The sequence below is a fragment of the Euleptes europaea genome, chromosome 6 (genome assembly GCF_029931775.1).
Source record: "Euleptes europaea isolate rEulEur1 chromosome 6, rEulEur1.hap1, whole genome shotgun sequence".
NCBI classification, from domain to species: Eukaryota; Metazoa; Chordata; class Lepidosauria; order Squamata; family Sphaerodactylidae; genus Euleptes; species Euleptes europaea.
This window is the reverse complement of record NC_079317.1, coordinates 69,011,962-69,034,872: the sequence shown is the minus strand read 5'-3', so window position 1 is coordinate 69,034,872 and position 22,911 is coordinate 69,011,962. Positions and strand designations below refer to the sequence as shown.

Below are 22,911 nucleotides of genomic sequence, written 5' to 3'. Positions count from 1 at the left end.
GACATTTCTGTAAGCAGCTTAGGGTCCCTTTGGTGGGAAAAGTGGGGGAAAATAACCTAATAAATAAATAATATAGTTCCAATGTCCCACTGGACTCTCATCAACAATATTGTGAAAGCCATTAGTGTAAAGATAATGGGAAAAACAGATATATTTGACAGTTTTGAACATATTGTTCCTTCCTACTCAGTGTGCTCTGACACCTTGAAATCAGGCTGCATAAGAAGGGATGTTTCAGGCAACTAGTTGTAACATGGAGAGTCTGCTCTCGTCTGCAAAAGAAACTCCTGTCTCCTTTTCAGTTTCTGGGAAGTGAAAATGTAATGCTTGTTTAGTCTTGCCTGCTGCTGAAGCCAGCTGGAGCGGGGTCTCAGCATAGTTGTCCTCTCCACTGTTCACAGCAGAGCCCTCGACATGGGCTCCTGCATCCAGCAGCAACTGCAAAAATCACAGCAACAACAAACATGTCAAAATGGAGCAGCAGACGAGAACAGATCTGGTGGGAAGCCAGATTTACAGCACCCCCTTATTTTTACTTCTTCTTTTCTTGTGAACTATTTAGACATTTTAAAGCATTTAAACACTAAGAGACACTCCTGCTTTGTCACAGAATCATAGAGTTGGAAGGGACCACCAGGGTCATCTAGTCCAACCCCCTGCACAATGCAGGAAATTCACAACTACCTCCCCCCCACCACAGTAACCCATACTCCATGCCCAGAAGATGGCCAAGGTGCCCTCCCTCTCATGATCTGCCTAAGGTTATAGAATCAGCACTGCTGACAGATGGCCATCTAGCCTCTTCTTAAAAACCTCCAGGGAAGGAGAGCTTACCACCTCCCGAGGAAGCCTGTTCCACTGAGGAACCACTCTAACTGTTAGAAAATTCTTCCTAATGTCTAGACGGAAACTCTTGTAATTTAATTTCAACCCGTTGGTTCTGGTTCGACCTTCTGGGGCAACAGAAAACAACTCGGCACCCTCCTCTATATGACAGCCCTTCAAGTACTTGAAGATGGTTATATCACCTCTCAGTCTTCTCCTCTTCAGGCTAAACCTACCCAGCTCCTTCAACCTTTACTCATAGGACTTGGTCTGCAGACCCCTCACCATCTTTGTTAACCTCCTTTGATGCATGAAAATGCAACATCATAGGGATAATATATCTTTCTGCTTACAAGAGAAGATGGCAGTAAGGAAGTCTCCTTGAAGGATTCCTGGATATGTTAAACCTCCCTGCCTGCTACCACACCTGAAACATCCTTTCTACAACTCTTTCTTCAATGTTTTCTTCAAAAGCCAACTTTTTGGTGATGCTTTTGTGTGATGCCTTACTCCCAACTGTAACCAGTACATATAATTTGCTTACACTCTTTCATTGTTTTCCCTGATTCTCCCTCCCTTTCCTCTTAACTTCCCTTCACTGTTGACTTTGGATCACAAGTTCCTTTGGAGCAGAAATCTGTTGTTATATGTTGTTTACGAAACTCTGCAGATGGATGTCACAGTGTAGAGAAAATACATTAACAATAATGGAACTTATGGCCTGGTCCCAACTAGATTTCTGGGAGTTTAAGGGGAGGCAATTTTTGTTGATTCTCCTTTCTGAGGGAGATATCCACCTAAGATATTCTTTGTGGTCCCCTATCTCCCAGAAGTAGTATTGGGGGGAATTTTGGGTTTCCATAGGAGGGGGGAATTGGCAAATCTTGTGGAAATATAGGCTGGATCCAATCCTATACTTCTTCTCTGAAACATATTTTCAAGCCTCTAAAAATATAGATATAATACCTAATTGCTCCCATCCTGGGAGGAAGAGAAGAGGCAAGTGCCCATGACTAGGGATGTCATGGGCACACATTCATTGCAGCTTGTTGTACAGCTGGCTTCTCCCAGGTATATCTTGAAGCATGTAATAATTTGGGCGGATAACAAAGTGAACACTCTCCTTAAAAGGAACGTTTTGCTTTGTACTTCTGATTGATTGTTCATCATGCTGCCATGTGCAAGTGCCAGAATTTACTGTGTGATTAATTCCCACGTGTCACCGGAGATGTGTGGAGATTTGAGTTGTCAAATATTAAATGTTTACGTCTGAATGACAGGGAGTGAGTAAACATTAATTGTAGTTAACATAAACATCGCTTAGAGAGATCAAGGCTTAATTCCTTCTAAGGGGCTGTGTTGACAGGATTCTCAGCTGTGTCTCTGGGGCAAAATGTATTTATTATCTCAAGTGTAAATTAAGGGTGCCTAACCTTTCCAGTACCAAAGACTGCACTGGCAAGAGGCCAAGTCTTTGAAGGAAGAATCTAATTTGCATGGGGATTTACATATATGTATAATGCAATACTGAATGCACACAATCTACAATTGCTTGCTACTTATGTGAACAGAAAGAGCTTATTTCTTTACCCCCAGCTGATAAGTTGCTGTTGTTCACTTTGAATTGCTATTGTCACTAAAGGGAGAAGATTGTTTTATTTCAAGAGCCTACACTGAAACAATGAGTCCTCATTCTACATAACCTTTGACCATAACAGAGAGTATCATCTAAGAACATTGTCTACAGAAGAAGGCATCTGATGTATTTAGGGAATTCAGCAGTAGCTTACTCTGGTTTTGTAATGACAAATTAAAAACCATTTCAATAGCGTGCAATCATTATTTTTAGGTTCTGGCTATGCAACTGTCGGATCTAGTTAAGAAGCCACTCTAGTTTTGAATACGTAAACACATCATCTTATATTTACTGAGTTTACAGACACTGGTTCACCAAGGAACCAGATCATACTTCTTCATGATCTTGAAAAAGGCAAAAAAGGAATACGAAAACTGACATAAATGTAGCAGATTTCATTATTGATTGAGACTGAGGCTGGAGTCCTGTACATACTTACTTCAAACCAAACATCCTTAGGAAACACTGTAAACACCTATTTATTATGCTGGGAAGAGAAAAGATAATCTTGTACGCCAACTAAAATTAATCTCTAGAACTGTTAATACAAGGATGCCACATTCTTCCTCTGATCTCAGCCTTCTGAGACATCTGTGTGTTCTGTGTGGTATGATATTTGATCAATTATTTGTTTTGGGTTTTTTAAGTGGGTTTTTATTTATAGTGGGAAATCTTTGCTTTTTCTTCCTAAAAGACTAATGGGGCAACCTGACACCAGCACCATTTTAAATCTGCATACATGTTCAGATTTTCACTCCAGAGGTCTTAAGATGGTCTGAGACGTCTCTCTTTTTCTCTCTACCTCCTTCTTTAAAAACATCTAACCGGATGAAGAGCTCAGGCCAGGGGTCTATTGGGTTGCAGTCTTGGACTGCTCTGCAGCCTGCTGCTAAACACTTTATGTGAGAACAAAACTGACAGGACATGTAGGCTCCAAGGCCATTCAGACTGGAATCTGCTTCGTTCAGCATCTCTGAAGTTGTCCACCCGTCACTCAGTCAGTCGCCTTGGTCAAGAATGGTACATTTGAGACTGGACAGTTGTTATTCAACTCTCCTGGGTCCAGAGTAGGTTTCTTTAGGAGTAGATGCACCAGTGCCTGGTTCAAGGCAGGGGCAACCACCCCCTCTTTCAAGGAGGCATTTGCTGTCTTCCAGACCCAGTCTGCAAGCCTCCCCCCGCCCCAGGCAGATTTAAGCCACCAAGAGGGGGAAAGGGACATACAAGCAGTTCTCAAACTTCCAAGAATCCTGTCCATATCCTCAGACTGGACAAGCTGAAGTGTATCCCACATAACTGGACAAATTGGCACCCTGGGACCATCCACTGGTAACCTTCACTGGTAATGTAGAGTCCAAATTGTAACAGATACAAGGGATTTTTATCCACAAAGTGTTAAATGCCTTCTCTTTTGCTTACCTGAACCACAGAGATATGTCCATGTAACACAGCAAAGGTGAGAGCTGTCCAGTGCCGACTGTCAGGGTGAACTGATGGGTATCGGGAAGAACTGCCAGGAACCTGGAAACAATGAAAGATATTAGCCGTTGAAATTTGCCTTTTCTTTGCACTGCATAAATATGTCTATATGAGTGGCACTTCCTTGGTAAATTACAACCCCTGGGAGTGTCAGACTGACACGACGCAGAGAACACTGCCAACACCAATCAGTACATTCATTCCCTTGGGCTTCCCTAATGCATCTACTGGTTTCCTTTAGATGTTGCTCCTTCAGAGAGGAAACGTTTAGTCTTTCAATATCCACATTACCATGCCAATGTTAATCATGATCTCATCTGCAGCAGGCTCTGAAGGTGATTTAAGCTTTATGGTTGTAGAACCTATGCAATTATTTTATAAGAGAGAAAGCTATGCCTGTCCAATCACAGACGTGATCCAAACGAAGGAACATTTGGCGTTTCTGGGGCATATTTAGTTAGGGCTCTTGCTAGTTTGAAGTCTGAACAAAGCCACTGGGTTCAGTCTTTACTCACAGGTATATCTAGATTTGCTCCAGCATCAATCAGCATCTGAACCATGGCTTCATCTCCAGCAGCACAGGCATACATCAGTGGAGTCATACCCTTTAAGAATAAAAGTCATAGCAAGTCAGTTACAAACAAACATCTGGTCAAATAACAAACCCCATTCAATAGCTTCATTTTACACATTTTCTAAGTATATTTGCATTCTCTTTGTATTATCTGCTTTGGGCCTAATCCAGCCAAAATGATGTCCGTCCCAATTATTTCAACAGAGGTTATTTTAAGCATGCACTTAAGTCTGCCATTGAAATCACGGGACTCATCACAGCCTAGCTTTGGCACCCCTCGGGGGATAAGCCATCCAGAAGGTCCCCACCTTTGGAATCTTGTAGTTCTGATGTATTGAACAAGGGGAAATGGTTACTGGGTTCCTCTCCATTTTGGAAAGTGCATTCTCTTATGTATCTTTACACAGGACTAGATTGTGTACCAGGAGCCCCGTGGTACAGAGTGGTAAGCTGCAGTACTGCAGTGCAAGCTCTGCTCACGACCTGAGTTCAATCCCGACGGAAGACAGTTTCAGGTAGCCGGCTAAAGGTTGACTCAGCCTTCCATCCTTCCGAGGTCGGTCAAATGAGTACCCAGGTTGCTGGGGGTAAAGGGAAGATGACTGGGGAAGGCACTGGCAAACCACCCCGTAAACAAAGTCTGCCTAGAAAATGTCGGGATGTGACATCACCTCATGGGTCAAGAATGACCCGGTGCTTGCACAGGGGACCTTTACCTTTAGATTGTGTACCAGCTTCCTCCAGATTTACATTATTTTCTTCTGGACTAACAGTTTCATTTTGAATTGGCTCTATCTCACTGCTTTTCTTTATGGTGACCCTTTTATTCAAAATAAAAGTGTACTATTGAATTTCCTTTGCCTCTTTCCATTTCTGGAAATACGGGACCAGATCTGACCCGTGTAGACACAGGTTTACAGGTCTCAAAAGAAATACAGACTGCTTCGGGCACACTTAAGAAAGGCTGTACCCATGGACAGGGAGCAGTTTGTATAACTGTTGGATCACGTCCAATATATTTATTTGAGTCTACATGTGCACATTTATAAAGTCTGCACACATTTGCCCCCTATTTCAGGATGGTAAAGGGGAAAGTGGTACATGACAGGTGAAACAAAGATTAGATAAATGAGGGATAACTCAGTTGTTAGAAGCTTATTCAGTGCATGATCCTGAAACCTTAAACAACAGATGTTCTTGGGAACCTTTTCATTGCAAGAAAAAGAAAACTACATTTTAACCTGGAGAGAGAAAATCAGGAGAAACAGTGCAGCTAGCAGTCTTCAATCTCACTCCTGGTCAAGGGCCAGAAATATCTTTGAAATCTTTCCCTTACCAGAACCGAAAGTAGATTGAGGAGAGAGTCTTTTATTTATTTATTAAGGAAACTACTCAGGGGAAGTGTTAATTCCCCACTTCCTCAGCACCACACCTTTGTTCCATATCTCTTTCCCCATAGCTACGTTTTAGAACCAAATTACACACCTGGAATTCCACTCATGTCTCTCCAGAGTCACATAAAGCTGGCTCTAAATTACATGGCCAGGAGGATCAAGTGAGTCCAGGGAATTGTTTACGACTCACAGGAGAGAAGCAAAGTCCCTGTGAAAAATGAATTGTCCCAGTTGCACCCTCAGACTATCAAGCATCCACACAACACCCCGGTGTGGATTGAAAGCTTCCCCCCCTGCTCAGCACTCTTTGGTTTTGTGCATATGAAGCTTAATCTAGAAGCAGCCTGAAGCACAGAAGCCTGCAGATCGTGCTTGCAGGATTAGGGAAATTATTTCTAAATAATTGGAAACGGTATCATAAATTGACTCTGATTAGGATTGGAATTCAACGGATGAAGCAAGAACAGAAAGATTTTATTGCTGCAACGATTCTCTGATGCACAAAGGTTTCGGTGCTTAGCCACCCAGCTCCTTGAGACACAACACGAGGCATTCTGTGAGTCCTATATCCCTGGCATCAAAGGCCAGCACGGGCAGGCATTTTCCCAGGCCCATTGAGCACTGGGACCCCCAGAATGGTATTCTGAACGCTGCCGTTTCGTTTAGCTCTGTCTGAACCACCTTACTCTGTGCTTTATATATGGATCTGCCTCTCTGGTAGTTAATTTGCCCAGGAAAAGCAATGTTTCAAGGTCCTCTACATACCTGATCATCCATTGTGTTAACCCCTTCAGGACCCAACACTTCTATAGCCTGATTGATCAAATCTGTCCTTCCGCAGTTCAACATTCGAAACCCCAGGTCTTGCTGGAATTTTTCAGTGGCTGCCTTGGCATCCATTCTCCGGAAGGAACTGAAACAGCACTCAGGCCTGTTGAGGACATCATCAAAAAGATAAGAGTGTAGTATTATACTATTAGTTCTCAGTCTTTCCTTACAGTTATGCCTTGATTTTCCACTTTACTAAGAGTACAACAAGATGTTACAAGACACCGAATAACTGTAATTTAATATCACTTCCTCCACTATTCATCATAATGTCTGATGCTTGGTCTACAGGCAGAACAGCTAGTAATTAATTGCCAGAAACCAGAGGAGGTAGAATGGATTGTACCACTTTGGATTGTATGTCGGTGAGTGGAAATCACATTTTTTAAAATACTCTTCCATGTAATTATTTTTTTAAATCCTGCATGTAGAAATCTAGCAAAGCAGAGAGTGGGCGGAGCTAAAACTTTTCTCCCTGGTGAGCTGGTATTTTATACACAAGGAATTTTTACGCGAGGGAGCATACTACCTGCAAGAAAAGTGGTTCAGTCCACCTAACCACCTGATGATCCTACAGTCTCATTTTTGCTGGATCTTTTCCACTACAATGTGCAATATGACATTCTCTTCCATGTAAGGGCTGCCCAATCATTTTACATAGGCCGTTGTGTGTGTGTGCTAATTGAGTCCTTTGACTGAAATTAATAAGCAGGTGTCCAGGAAGGGATCTCTGTTACAGTCACTCCAGCTCCCATGGTCCTATGCAGATGGATATTTGTTGATTTTATCTGTGGTATATTCTCCCACTTCTCCCTTTTGTTATTGACTATCCCCCAGAGGCAATGATACCTGAGGTTTGAGGGATGTCAGAATGCTGGGAGGAAGAGGGATCTGGAATCCCTTACAACTTGCTTTTATTCTGAACTTCCTATCACAATTCAGTAGAATTTGCTTAATAAAAAGTAGCACTCTGTTAAATTCACAAGGTCTTTCGGAGATTAACATAGAAAGAGATTAATTACATAGGCTGACTTGGAAGAAAGAAGTCTTGCGGTGAGTTTTCGAACCATTAATTTAAGACCTGAAGCATGCAGAAAAGGGAATGTTAATATTTTCCCCAAAGTGTAATTTCATTTCACAATCTCAGCGTTCAATAAAAGGCATGATTAATCTTCACAATACCTGCCCATTTCTTTTTATGAATACTAAACCTTTTAATAGCTTTACAGATTAACACACTAAAGGAGGTTTAAATGACTCATCCAAAACCATATATGGACTCAGCACCAATTTTTGACAGAAAGTTATGAGATAAATCCCTTCCATCATACACACAGTATATTTAGAATTAGTAACACTACCAAGCGAGCAGTAATAAATTATAAAATTAATCTCTTCAACAGCTAATATTTGGAGTTTTCAAGATCAGGGCACCAGTTTTGTGAGTCCTGGATTGCTGCCAATTGTCTGCAAACCACCAGAACATTGAAAGTGATTGAAACACAGAGGACAACTATTTGTTTTGAATTCTATATATTGCCTGTATGTAAAGGAACACCCGTGTGTTTCTTTCATAGTCTCTAAGGAGTGCCTCAGATATGAAAAAGTTCCTAAACTCTTCTGTGTAGGAAATCATATGCAGTCTGCAAGTATGCTATTATATGTGATAATCACACATACATTTTTTATATATATGTATACATGCTGTACATGTGCTAGGATGCCAGGCCCCCCTATGGCTTCCCAGTGTGTGTTCATGCTGCCAAAGACTCACAGAGACACGTGCAAAATTGCCATGCACAATGATTGATACAAAGACTGGATGCTACTTTCCACATTAAGGGTTTTTTTGTGTGTGAAAGCACCTGGCAGTTCATGCTTGAAGTGGCAAAGGATGATCCTGAGGTTGAGGCTTAAGCACACACATCAGAATATTTTTAACCAGCAATGCTTCTGGCATAGGCACCAAATCTATGTACAAGTCAGTGTTCCCTCACTAAGTCACGGGTCAGTCACACACACCATTAAACCAAGTCTACAGTCCTCCTAGGAGTGCTCTGTGATTCAGTCGCTGAAGTAGTGTCTATAATTGACTGGATCTTGGGTTGAATATTAACCTCCCCACACACACACACACACACACACACACACACACATACTTGAGCTGCCGGGGTTCGCAGTCCAGCCCTGGTAAAAGCAGCCTGGCTGTCTGCCTGATGTCATCGCTGTCCACTGTGAAACTGCGTCGGTGCTCAGCGTAGGTTATAGCAACCCGCATCCATTCCATAAGTGGGGGCAGCAGCATGAAGGGCCTGTGGAGAGAAAGGAGGTCCGTTATGCCTCACACAAAAATATGTGGGCAAAACGTATTTTGAGCTTTGGAATCTTATGGTGCAACTCCATGAGATGCAACAGACCCATGGCAGGACTCTCCTGCTGCCTTTAATTTTATTTAACAGCGGCCAAAGCAGAGGATCTGGAATGAGGCAGAGGCTAGTTTTAATTAAAACTGTCAGACCTCTGACGTCTCAGTTAGCTGTTCCTTTACCCCTTTTAGGAACTTTTTCTTGAAAAACCAAAAGCTGGGTCATTAGGATCAAATGGATCTATGTCTGAGTAAAAGTCTGGAATGTTTGCCTCTTTTAATGCAGAATAGCAGGATGGACATTCTGCATTTGAGATAAATTCATTCATTTACTAGGTTTATTTACTGTTTTTTTTTGAGCTTATCGTTTAGCCAAACGTTTGCTCTTAAGCAGCTTACAGAAATTTACAGCAGTTTACAGAGCCAGTGTGGCAGACTCTAATCTGGAGAACTGGGTTAGATTCCCCACTTCTCCACATGAGCAGCGGACTCTAATCTGGTGAACTGGGTTGGTTTTCCCACTCCTACACATGAAGCTAGATGGGTGACCTTGGGCTAGTCACAATGCTCTCTGAACTCTTTCAGCCCCACCCACCTCACAAGGTGTCTGTTTTGGGGAGAGGAAGGGAAGGAGATTGTAAGCCAGTATGATTCTCCTTAAAAGGTAGGGAAAGTCAGCATAAAAAACCAAGTCTTCTTCTTCTCCCTATGGAGATCCCAAGTGCACCCCTTTACCTTTTCCTGTATTGATTGATTTCCCACAGGAGTGGCTTGAAAAGTAAAATTCTGGGTTTAGCAACACTTATGGGTAGAGCAAAACCTGCCCTCCAACTCTGACTGTGGGTCGCCCATCCATCTCCCTCTGAACCAGATAATGGGACCAAGTACAGATAGGGAGTATTTTTCTTCAGTCCAGGGGTATCCTCAGGTATGCATAAAAATTCAAAGGAAAAATAAATTAAAATGTAATGTTGAGGAGAAAAGACTGAGATCTTGCAATTGCTTTGGGAACCCAGTTCACCAGAGTAGAGTCCACCGCTCATGCGGAGGAGTGGAGAATCAAACCCAGTTCTCCAGATTCTAGTCCACCCCTCCTAACCACTACACCACACTGGCTCCCAGCTACTAAACTGGTACTAAACTGTTTTCTGCCCATGGTGATCTCAGCCACTGGGAATCAGGGTTGCTTCTATCTGCATAGCCCTGCTCTGAGTTCTGTCTCTTGGTCACATCAAAGTGGGACAGGATGGTAGAAACCTGCAGAGATTATTATTGGGTTGACTGGATCCAAGGTTTCTCTCCCTCTGTGAGGAGTCTTCCTCAATGGAAGGAGCCTTCCTCTGAGGAAAACTTCCCCACTTAGAGGAAGCCACTGCACTCAGCAGAAGACAGTCCTTGGATCCAACCCAATATTATTATTACTACACTTTCTTATGTACTACAGTGCTGCCTCAGAACTGAAAACACCAACACTAATTTGTTTCTTTTCCACACAATGGCAGCTGTCCCTACTGATAGGCCTAACAATGCCAAGTATTTTTTTTAAATTCTAAATCTAATTCTGCCTGTTTTATGCTAGAAAAAAATTGCTTCCTTTTCAAACAATTGCACTGTGGGTCTAAGAGGATAGAATTCATCCTTTCCTTTAAAGTTGAGATCAGGAGAGAGAAAAACACCCTCACGTATATGACAGAGGGATATATAAAACAACCTGGGTATTAAGAAAAGCATTTGAGACTATGAAAGGACTTTTCACAGTGATGTGTTGGACGGAGGGGGGGAGGGAGGAAGAGCTGGAAATACAAATCCTGTTAGAAATGATGACAAATAATAGGATTTGCGAGTGGAACTCCATTTGCCAAGCTTCCAACGAGTACACTTTCAACTCTTGGCTCATCAAAAGTGTGACATCTGTTTCCATTTTGCCACCAGCAAGGTGTCTTTTGCAGAGACCACCTCAGAATATTAAAAGCAAAATGCCCTGCTTCCTCTCTTTTCATTTTTCTCCAGTGTTCAACTATCTAGTTAACTCTTATTCCAAAAAGGGATGTTTTCCCCTGCAGAGCATTTTTAACCCACTGTTCAATCTATTACCTTTGAATATATTTTCAAAATTATCTGTGTATTTATTTACAGCCAACCACAAGGGGTGTGGTGTGGTAGGGACAGCAGCCGTGATCCATGCACACATAAAAATATAAGAAAAGCCCTGCTGGATCAGACCAAGGTCCATCAAGTCCAGCAGTCTGTTCACCCAGTGGCCAACCAGGTGCCTCTAAGAAGCCCACACGGAACACGACTGCAGCAGCATTCTGCCTGTGTTCCTAATATAATAGGCACACACCTAATATAATAGGCACACACACCTCCCACAATATTCTGCTTGGTACGGCAACTTCAATATGACATCACTTATTGTTTAATCAACCTTTTTTTCACACAATAGTCACATAATACAAGCTAAAGCTCATCAAGATTACAGATTTATTATTAATACAGCATAAACCAGTAAAACACATGTGTCATTTATACAAAAGGTAAAAAATTATAGAAGCTCATCAAGGGATGTACCAAGACATCTAGCCACCCCAGGCCTTCTAGAGGGCAAAAATGGTTGCCTGCACTGAACATGGGTGCTCCCCTAACAAACATTTTGTTAGTACAACTGTTCTGTTCACAGATATCTTAACTGCAACCTAACAGATCAGAGACAAGGCACTGGTTTTTTTTAATTGAGAAGGCAGCAATCCTAATACGCTACCATTAAAAGAGAGATTCCAAGAAACCATCTGGAATACTTGCAATGTTAGTCCAGCCTTTCCTGTTGAGTGCTACAGTACAGTAGGTGGAAAGTGACATTGCAGATGTGGATGCGTCTTGATTAGTTCATACAAAAAGGAGTACAGAAATAAGGTAGTCCATTATGAGACTGAAATGGAGTCTATCAAATTATGTGAAAATACCGAGTGAAATGTTCTCGAGTGGTCATTTAGAACACGCAGCCTAGATTGGCAGATGCAGCTAAGGGATGATCTTCTTCCTGACTCCTTTCATTCAGTTGTGTGGGAAATGTTGGTTGTTATTAGATGAAAACAGTGTGTTTTAGTGGCTCACATCTTGGTTGTGATTAAAAATAACTGTCCCACAATACATATTTTGGCATGTCTCTAGAGTTTGAGGACCAAAGGAGACATTACGAGGGCCACTTGTTGAATCCATGGCTGTCAACGCCATTTTAAATTTGGCCAGTTCATTTAAAAATGCCACAAGGGCCTGATTCTGATTTGCCACAATGAGCCCAAGCAATCTTGTTCTCTCCCCCCTCCCACACACCTTTTCTAATGCCAAAATAGCCATGGCAGGCCTGTTTTGGCACTTGAAAAGGTTCATGGGGGAGACAACAAGATCTTCTGGTCCTGATGTGCTGCAGGCCTGATCAGGAATAGATCCTTACGCATTTTTAAATGGACAAATTCCTCTCTAAAATGGTTTGGGCAGTCATGGGTCAGACCGATGGCCACCGTAACATCTAGTTTGGCTGTAAGGGAGGGGCTTTCTTAGGTGAATACCAGCCAGCTTCAGCTCTGAAGAACTGGTGAACCTGGCCAGTTGACTTCTTCTGTAATGGACAGTAGAAGCTGCTCAGTCAACTGGGGGGGGGGGAGCCATTGAATTATCACCAGAAATAACACTTACTAAGTGGGAATTACAATGCTATAAAAGTTGTCAGCTGCCAGAAATACAAACAGCAGCCTGCCTGTAGCAGGAGAATCTGAATAGGGAAGCATTTCAGGGTGAAAAGTACTGAATGGGGTGAAATAAATCTCTCTGCTCTGAGAAGAGTTTGCTGTTTTAAGCTGTGTACAGAAGGTCTTTTCTTTTGGGCCACAGGAAAACTTTCATCCCTGCTGCAGCACTAGGCCTGATCCAGGAATGCTTGATAGCCTTACAAATATACAGAACTGGTGCTTGTGGCTGCCTTTTTCCAACTGTTGCGCCATTTGCAACTGTCTCCAATACAAATCAAAGGTCAGTTTCTGGTCTAATCAATTTTAGTCGATAAGGAAAACTTAAAATTTTTTAAATTTTTTAAATTTTTTTTTTAATCTTGAAGGTGCTGGACAGCAGCCTGAATTTATCAAGTAAGTAACAAATGGTTCCAACAGTTTTTAAAAGAAATGTTCCTGAAACAGGCTATAGCTGCCTGGAAATCAGCAACCTTGTAGATTACTTTGATTACTTTTTTTAAAAAGTCCCACTTGATAAATCGTGGGTCTGTACATAACCAAATAAAGGGATATGTGCGCATACTTTGCTTACTTAAAAAAATATTAACTAAGACTTTAAAAACAGGTCGGCCATGAGTCTGCATGATGTGCTACATAACCCAACGGGATGTTGCAGCAGCCACAAATCCGACCTGTGGCTGCTGCTCGTTCTATAAAAGAATGTGGCCATTTAAACATGCCACAAGGGCCTGATCCTGATCAAGCCTGTGGCACAGCAGGACCAGCTGATCTTTCGTTTCTCCGGGCTGGGAAATACCTGGAGGTTTTTGGGGCGGAGCCTGAGGAGGGTGGGGTTTTGGGAAGGGGAGAGACTTCAATGCCATAGAGTCCAATTTTCCAAAGCGGCCATTTTCTCCAGGTGAACTGATCTCTATCGGCTGGAGATCAGTTGAAATAGCAGGAGAACTCCTGCTACTACCTGCAGGTTGGCAACCCTATGTTTGGCCCTAAGAAGAGTGTGACTCTGTTTAGGATTGCACTGTAAATAGGGGTTATAATTAACTGAATGATTACTAGAACAACATTATTTATCAAATTACCATAATAACGAGCAGTGGGACATGACCATCATCAATGATCATTTGCACCAGTATCTTTTCCAGTGTTCAAAAAAACAAAAAAAACAAACCTGAATTATTCTAACAATTATTTTATTCACTTTAGAGTGAATAACATACCATCTAGCTATTAGTTTCAGACAATTTTCTCATAGATTTGTGCATGGCAAAACCTTTTTTCATCTTTCCAGCTATACTCTCTCTCTCTCTTTTTTTTTATAGTAAAACTAGTTTGCCAGTAACTTGTGTCCTCTTAACCATATCTTTCCCATTTGTTCTGTCTGTCTCCCATTAGTGTTTTAATACTATCTTATATTACTTTGAAACCACATGGCTTGCATCTTTACAATTTAAAAAGTTTCAAATTCCACCAACTGTCTTAGCTGGTTCTGACTTTCCAATTTGAAAAAAATATCTTATTGGGAGATGTTCAAATATCTAAACAATATTTGGCAGGGGAGGGGTTTCCCCATCTGAAACTACTTTGTTCGAAACTGAATCACTCAAATCTATAAGAGCAATTAAAGAGGATTCCATTTTTATTTGGATGCAAGAAAGTAACTTGTCCGTGAAATTTCTATACTGGGAATCTATTTTCTTTCCCATTTGTTTTTCTTTTCATAAACACACTTCACTGGCATGTCACAGGAGCATTTGGACACTAGTATGCTTTCTAAAAAAAAATCCCTGAAAAAAGGTATGCAACATTAACCGATGTTTCACACAAACAATTATTTACGGCATTCCTATCCCACTTTTTCCTATAGGAAGCTCAAGGCTGTTTACGTATGGCTCTCATATGGTCTACGGTCTATGCGTCTGTCCCATTTGTACCCCACTCTCCTTTCAAGGAGCTCAGGGTGCCATGCATAATTTTATCCTTGGAACAAAAATCCTGTAAGGAACAGAAGGCGATGCCCCAAATTCACATATGATGCAATAAAAAGGAAAAGGTCCCCTGTGCAAGCACCGGGTCATTCCTGACCCATGGGGTGACGTCACATCCCGACGTTTACTAGGCAGACTTTGTTTGCGGGGTGGTTTACCAGTGCCTTTCCCAGTCGTCTTCCCTTTACCCCCAGCAAGCTGGGTCCTCATTTCACCAACCTCAGAAGGATGGAAGGCTGAGTCAACCTTGAGCCGGCTACCTGAAACCGACTTCCGTCAGGATTGAACTCAGGTCATGAGCAGAGCTTTTGACTGCAGTACTGCAGCTTAACACTCTGCGACATGGCGCTCATGAACGATGCAATAAGCCCACTGATATTCAGGAAAGTGGTGCTGGGAAAAGGAAAACCAGGCATTTAACAGTCACGGACTTAGAAGGATACAACTAGGGTTGCCAATCTCCAGGTACTAGCTGGAGATCTCCTGCTATCACAACTAATATCCAGCAGATAGCGATCAGTTCCCCTGGAGAAAGTCACTTTGCCTCCCCAAAACCCGCCCTTCGCAGGCTCTACCCCAAAAACCTCCTGCTGGTAGCAAAGAGGGACCTGGCAACCCTAGCTACAACTCTTTTTAGGAATGGACTGCCAGTGAGTTCATGGCAGAGCGGGGATATGAACCCAGGTCCTAGTCCAATGCTCTAACCATTATACACACTTTCGGGCTCAGTCTTCCACCCAGGTACTTTCCTGCCCCATAGTTTGTTAGTTTAAGCAAGGCTACATCAGGAGCCTTCAGCAACTTGTCTGGGTGCCCAAATGCCAGCAGCACACTGCATTTTTCCTACCAGTAAATTATCTTTGGAAGGGAAAGAGGAGGCATGTATCAAAAAGCTCTCAAAAAAAAGACAGTTTAATAAAAAGGAAATGATAGGCCTGGCTTGCACTGCACAGTAGGGTTAATATTTATGAAAGTAAGAAATCCTGGTCAGAAATAAGTAAGCAAAGCGGATACAACTGAGCGCAACACTCATCAAACAGCAGAACGATAAGCCACCGGGAGACATTAAAGTAAGATAAAGACCATTAGGCACAGCATCCTAACCCCATCCTTTACTACTGTGGTATGCGGCTGTCACAGGCAAAGTGACTTTCAGTGTGTCTAATGGGTTATACCAGATGCTTTCTCTCCAGGTCTTCATCTTCAGCATTCTTGAGCTGTTCAGTTGTTGAATCGTACAGTACAGCACCATACAAAATAGAACAGAATAGCATATGCGGACGCAGTATCCAGACGAGGGCAAGGAAGATGGTGAGGGGTCTGGAGATCAAGTCCTGTGAGGAAAGGTTGAAGGAGCTGAGTATGTTTAGCCTGGAGAGGAGACGACTGAGAGATGATACGATAGCCTTCTTCAAGTATTTGAAGGGATGTCATATAGAGGATGGTGTGGAGTTTTTTCTGTTGGCCCAGAAGTTTGGACCAGAACCAACAGGTTGAAATGGGCAGTCAGCAGACCCTGAGAGGCAGACATCCTCTCCCCCTTCTAACAACTTAGGAGGGGGACATGGGGGGATGCTGCCAGCCACGGTGTGATATCACTTCCAAGGAAAAGCCAGAGGTGACCTCATACCTCTCTAGGAATTGCTGGATTCCTAGAGAGGATTGGTGCCATCGCCTAACAAAATTTTAGATTGTTTTTTCTCCTGAAGGCTGCAATGGTAGCAGTAGGAAATGGGAGCTGGGGAGATAGCTGTGAATTTCCTGCATTGTGCAGGGGGTTGGACTAGATGACCCTGGTGGTCCCTTCTAACTCTATGATTCTATGAATCCCCCACTCTTGTTGGATTCTTGGCAGCCCTATTTCTAACTCACCAATGCCATTTTGATTGCTTCCAATAACAAGGGTTCATCTGCAAAATTCAACTCTATTATTAATTTCAAGGGGAATGTTGTAGAACCTTACAGACGGAAAATACTGAAAACGTCTGAAGCTGCAGGCCTTAAACACACTTACTTAGGCATAAATTCCATTGAATTCAGTGGGATCGAACTTAAAATAAACATGCTTAGGATCACTGTGCAGGCCTGAAGTTGTGATTCCTACACACTTACTAGGAAGTCCTGATTGGACTTACTTCTGGGTAACCATGTTTAAGATCAGGCTGCATTCTGAAATGGTCTTCAGTACTTTAGTGACACATTAGATGTGTTTCGCCGAATGTGGGTTCGATCCTGGCTGAATCCTGGCTGAAACAGGGAATAAAGGAGGCTAAAGCGGCTATGTGTTTTCGCCCCAAAACATCTCATGTGTCACTAAAGTACTGAAGACCATACATTGATATAAACACATGCAGTTTAGAGAACAGTTCTGAAAATTGTTAAACCATTTTATTAATTGAACAGTAACAGTTGCAACATAGAAGACCAATCATTTCTAGTTTGCAAACATAATTTTTCCAAGAATCTTTTTCAAATTCAAAATGAATTTCTAATAAGTCCCAGGCAGTCTGAGACTAAGAAAAGGAACATTTTGAAGGAAAAGCCTGATCAGCACTACCCTCGAGGAGATGAAATTATTTTTGAAGGCTTTGATTGATGTTGCATTTGCACACAATCTGTTGTTGCTGTGCATGCAGTCTTTGTGTAACTCAATTCCCATTTGAAGTCAATGCCAGTGTTTTCTTAGTGGAATGTTAAATTAGATTTTTCTTTTCTGTGGTGGATAATTAACTGGAGACTGTGAACAGCTCCAGAGATACTTTTGCTTCTAAGCTGAAAATGAAAACCTAATACTTGCTATACACGGGGAACACTGTTGCTAAAGACCTATTGTGTAATATGCATATGATCACCCACCCCTAGGGTTGCCAACCTCCAGGTGGTGGCTGGAGATCTTCCGCTATTACAACTGCTCTCCAGCCGATAGAAATTAGTTCCCCTGAAGAAAATGGCCGCTTTGGCAATTGGACTCTATGGCATTGAAGTCCCTCCCCTCTCCAAACTTTGACCTCCTCAAACTCCACCCCCAAAATATCCAGGTATTTCCCAACCTGGAGCGGGCAACCCTACCCACCCCCATTTTTCAATACAGCCGTACTTCATTTTATCATAGTTTCCTTTTCTACCTCCATTTGATATCTTCTTAGCCCTTTGTTTGCCTATGGTGTTCTTTTGCACGGAGAATCAAAATATGTCATTCCAAAATGATCTTGTATCTTTACCCAGTGGGACTTTGCCAAGAGAAGCTGAGCTTGAATGGCTGGGGTTAGAGCCTATAAATCTAGTCCACATAGCCTTGCTGCAGCACAACCTCATCTGCAAGGTTCCCTGTTCCAGAAGATGGCTATGCCATTAGTAGAACTGATTCATAGGATCCAGTGTAGGGTTGCCAGCCAGCAGCTGGCAACTGGCAGGGGTGGTGAGGGCAAGAACATGGCGGGGCACTATCAGCATGATGGCATTGCATCACTTCTGAGGAAAACCTGGATGTGACGCCTCACCTCTTTAGGGATTGCCATAAGCACTATGGTTTTACCATTCAGTTTCCGGCAATTCCTAAAGAGGTATGACATCACTTACCATAGAGCTTTTGATGATTCCTAGAGGGGTGTGACACCACTTCTAGGTTTTTCTGTTGGAGTGAGGTTCTGCCTTTAGTGGAATGAAATCATAGGATCCAACCCATAGGAACTGTTGAACCCATAGGAACTAGGTCGGTGTAACCTACCCCTAGAACAGCTAATAAGAACCTTTGTTTCTTGTTTGGAGATTCCATTTCTCCAGTCACAAGGCCCAATGGAATCTTAACAAAAAGTTCTAATTGTTACAGTTATTTAAATATTAGAGTAATATCATTGATATCAGGTAACACATGTCACTTTCTATTTCACAGGTGTAGGGACACTACAGGGCCTTACCCTACCATTTCTTTCATTCTGCTATAAGTGTAAACTGGAAACAGAATGTCAACCCCTCTCTCTTCTTCCATAACTGACAATTACATAATTTTATTACATTTAGACAATTTTGTCTGTACAAAAGTAGTTATCTTTTTAGTAGGAGTTCAGGTGATGTATGCTTCAAGACTACCTGTTGAAAACAAAACATTGGGATGAATGAAGTTACAAAGTGGTTTTGGGTTCCATAGGGATAAATCGCGGATGGAAGCTTTTACAATAAATATTTAAAGAAATAAATGACTCCTGTGTATAGGACAAAGTAAATGTGATAAGGGCAGAGCTATGAAAATATCTCCCATTTCTTTAAAAACTGTAAATAACAGCCGCGAGACCACTTAATTTGCATATTGATTACAAGACAAAAGGACAAGATGGCTTAAAAAAACCCCTTTTCCTCATGTCACTGCTGTGATTTTAATCTCCTTTCCCTCATCAACTGCTTTTTACCTCACTGGAACACACACAGACACATTTAGGAGCCCATATTGCGAAAGATACCCTTTTAAATCCCTTTAAATCTCATAATCTCTGGTTTGTGATAGGTTTGGAATGACTTTCCACTGAGTCAGTGAAAAACATTTTTGTTATAAAATCATAGCAAGGCTCCATTCCTTCCCCAGTTTAGCTTTTAGCACTCTCTTCATTAGGAAGATAGAAACAACAGAGAAGAAAGTCAAGACCCAAAGCCTCTCCGGTATAGAACACTATCAAAGGCAGGCCTAGAGCCATGCGCTTATATTTAGTACGGCATTATTGTTTGAAAAGAGACCACATCTTTCTTCAGGAGGCAAGAGGATTCCTGCATCCCAGTGTCTGTAATATACTCTAGTAGGAAACAATATGAATCTCAAATGGCAGGAGGATAGTAATTATCGACATTTATTGTCATAACTCTTTGCTTTAGTGTACACGTTGCCTTTTATACAAAGGATGTCTAAATCGAGACTTGATAAGATTGTCCAACATCTAAAACAATTTAAAGAACACACCTGCCCATGTCCAGTCATGCTACCTCATTTGGCTTTCACATGTGGCCTTTTCATTCATTACATTTAACCACATGTATGGGTAGAATGTGCTACATGCAATCCTCTGGATACACACAATTGCCATTTTGTCTGAAAGGGGCAACATGCACATTTTCTGCCTTGGTATATGTGTATCAGAACCCTTAATGTAATGACTGAAAAGGGCTACTGTTATTTATTGTACTGATCTAAAATGTACTCCAGCTTGTCAGGAATACTATATTTTTTAATGGGGTAAAGAAATCCAGAGTCTAAAGGATCCAGTCATATCCCTTAATATATTTGACCACTCTTCAGCTCACACAGTGAGAAAGGAGGGGATTTCATGTGGCAGTGTTTTTGTCAACCCTGCAGGGTAAGTTATACATGCAAAATACACCACCCTTAAAACTACAAGAACCTTGTCTTCTTTCAGTTCAGGCCAACTAACATCAACCAAGTCAGCTGCCACCAACAACTCCTAGTGCCTGCTGTACCTCTCCAAACCAACCTCTACAGTGGTATGCCGGGGGAAACTGCAGACTGCCTTAATGTGGGCTTTGTTTCAAATTATGATCCACCATGCAGTTCATTTCACACCAGGATTTGACTGTACACTGACTGCTTGCTGATGCACAGCCAAATGGTAAAGATTCTAGATTCAGGCTGAAATGTTGTACTGCTATGGATGAGTTAAGAGATCAATCACATCCAAGCAGCTCTGGCCCTAATATTTGTCACAATGAATGGCTTTTCACAAAATTATGCTTTGATGAAACCTTAAAGCAGTCACTTTCAAATATTACGCTGTAGCCTGGTATCATCACTGCTGCAATTGCTAGCCCAGCTTCCGCATGATTCCCAGGGGTATCAGTTTCTGTGTGGTGATGACACAGGATTACACCAGGATTCACACTTTACCCCCTGTCAGAGGTTATGTGTCTTTAACAGCTATGTAACTTGCTAAAATTCAATAGATGTCACTTGCTCCAGCATGCAGATGCAGCAATAGGGGGAAATGATACCAGGTAATTTCTGCCTGTTTTGCAGCTATTAAAGGCACAGAGCCTCTGTCACAGAAAAAAAGGGGTAGCCAAAGCTGATCACTTCATCAGCCTTGATTGTTAATGCCTGAGGCATCTGCTATGTAGAATAAGCAGAAGGTACAAGATCAATCTTTACGGTAACCCTTCTGGATAATTCATATTTTCAATTGTGTGGTAAGAAACAAAGGATGTTAAAAGGAGTCTGGTATCAGATGCTTCCAGTACAATTTGTGGATTTAAGAACTACTAACTGGCAAGAATAGCACTTTCACTGGTGGCAAAGGAAACAAACTTAATGCACAAAAGGGATTAACAGTTGTTATGATCACTGACTTCAACAAAGAAAGTATCGAAAAGGGATTAAGGGGGAAAACGTCTTGAAAGTGTTATGTGTAAAAACAGCAGACTCCCAATAGCATCTATCATCCCTGAAGTCTAATTCAATTAAAACCTTTATTTTATCACAATGGATACTGGAACAAATCAAAAGAGTTAAGGAATACTTGCATAGATGAGATACCTTTTTCATTTCAAAGAAAAATTGTATTTCGTTGGGACTATAAATTCGCTGAAGCTGTTACCTCAAGATAATGGGCTGTCCCCAGTCTAGAGAACAGCGACTGGTGAGTGGGCTGCATAATACTTAAGTTTGCAGGTGGAGCTAAGAATCCTTGGGTTGGGGATGAGACTTTTTATAAAGGAATGGGAAAAGTTTAAAGGAGAATTAGCAAGAAGTTAAGATCTGTCAAGCTTGTGTTATGTTTTCTTCTCAGTTGTTGCTTGACGGCACTTACACACATGTGCGCGCATCAATGTACATCCTTCATAGCCAATATGAAAAACAAGTATTTCGAACTGTAGTTTAAAATGGTTTTTGTAGGACTCACTAGATGATTCCACATCCCTGAGTCTGTCACAGGGCATGGTATTGTCTACTGCGGCCCTCTGCAATTTGTTCTGTGCAAGGCCAAGGGATTGTATCACCTCTGGGCTGACAGACCTGCGCCCACTGCCCATCTGTTTCTGGGCACAATTCAAGGTGCTAGTTCTTATCTTTAGAGGCCTTAAATGGCTTGGGCCCAGAGTACTGGAAGCACTACCTCTACCCATATTATCCAGCCCGGCAGTTAAGATAGTCTTTTGAAGCCCTCTGTGCTCTATCTGCAGGTGGCAACCTGACAACAGGGCTTTTTTCCAGCGCTGGCACCTCACCTTTGGAATGCCGTTCTCCGTGAGACTTGCCTGGCAAGTCAGGCTGCCAGATTAAAACACTCCTTGTTACCCAGGCTTTTAACTAAGGGCTTTTATATCATTTAACTGTTTTGTGGTCTGCTTCCGGCCTGAGAACTGTTTTATTTATATTATTTTAGTCTACTTGATATGGGTGTTATATTGTTTTTATGCCCTCGGTTGTTTTCAATGGCCTCTTTTAATGTCTTGGCTTGATTTTAATCATTTTGTTTTTAATGGCTTGTTTTATTGTTTTAATTGTAAACTTCTTTAAGCAGGTCTCCAGAGAGGCAGCATTTGAACTTCCAAAATAAATAAAAAAATAAAAAAATAAATAACGCTATAGACATATAACGCTGAGGCTTTTAGAATATTCTGTCAACAAATTAGCTTAAATGCAGTGATTCTTTTTGTAATCATGAGAGCCCCAGTGTGTTCATACTGGTTCCCGCCCACAGATGTTTCTCCATGGATGAGCTGGTTCTGCGTGTACTCATTTCTTTGAGAATCTCTTCCCTCTTTCTGTTGGAGTGAATGAGGGTACTTCTGTGGGCACGGAAACTGCTCATGTGGATCACAATCTCCAGGTAGGGAAGGCTGACATCTCTTTTTACGTGTTGAACAGCAGCTTGAAATACAGAGATAATACAGGTGAAGTTTTCCTGTCAAATCTACATGAGAGGAAAAGCTATACTTGCTATATTTGTGTCAATCTGCTAAAAAAGCCCAGCAGTAGTAGGTCCAGGGGAAAAAAGTTGGCAACCTTAGGACCAATTCTAAACAGGTCTACCAAGAAGTAAATTTCCATTTTATAAAATGAGGCTTACTTCCAGA

General features: G+C 41.8%; 1 protein-coding gene across 1 annotated transcript in view; it reads right to left on the bottom strand.

Moving 5' to 3' along the window:
* ABTB2 (ankyrin repeat and BTB domain containing 2) overlaps window positions 1-22,911 on the bottom strand; it is a 192,902-nt gene that overhangs the window by 18,040 nt on the left and 151,951 nt on the right. Inside the window, exons 4-8 of the mRNA XM_056850999.1 lie at window positions 8,896-9,048; window positions 6,674-6,839; window positions 4,456-4,545; window positions 3,881-3,982; window positions 342-438 (exon numbers count right to left, since the gene is read on the bottom strand). Coding sequence (XP_056706977.1) covers window positions 342-438; window positions 3,881-3,982; window positions 4,456-4,545; window positions 6,674-6,839; window positions 8,896-9,048 — 608 coding nt within the window. The remainder of the gene's footprint in view (window positions 1-341; window positions 439-3,880; window positions 3,983-4,455; window positions 4,546-6,673; window positions 6,840-8,895; window positions 9,049-22,911) is intronic.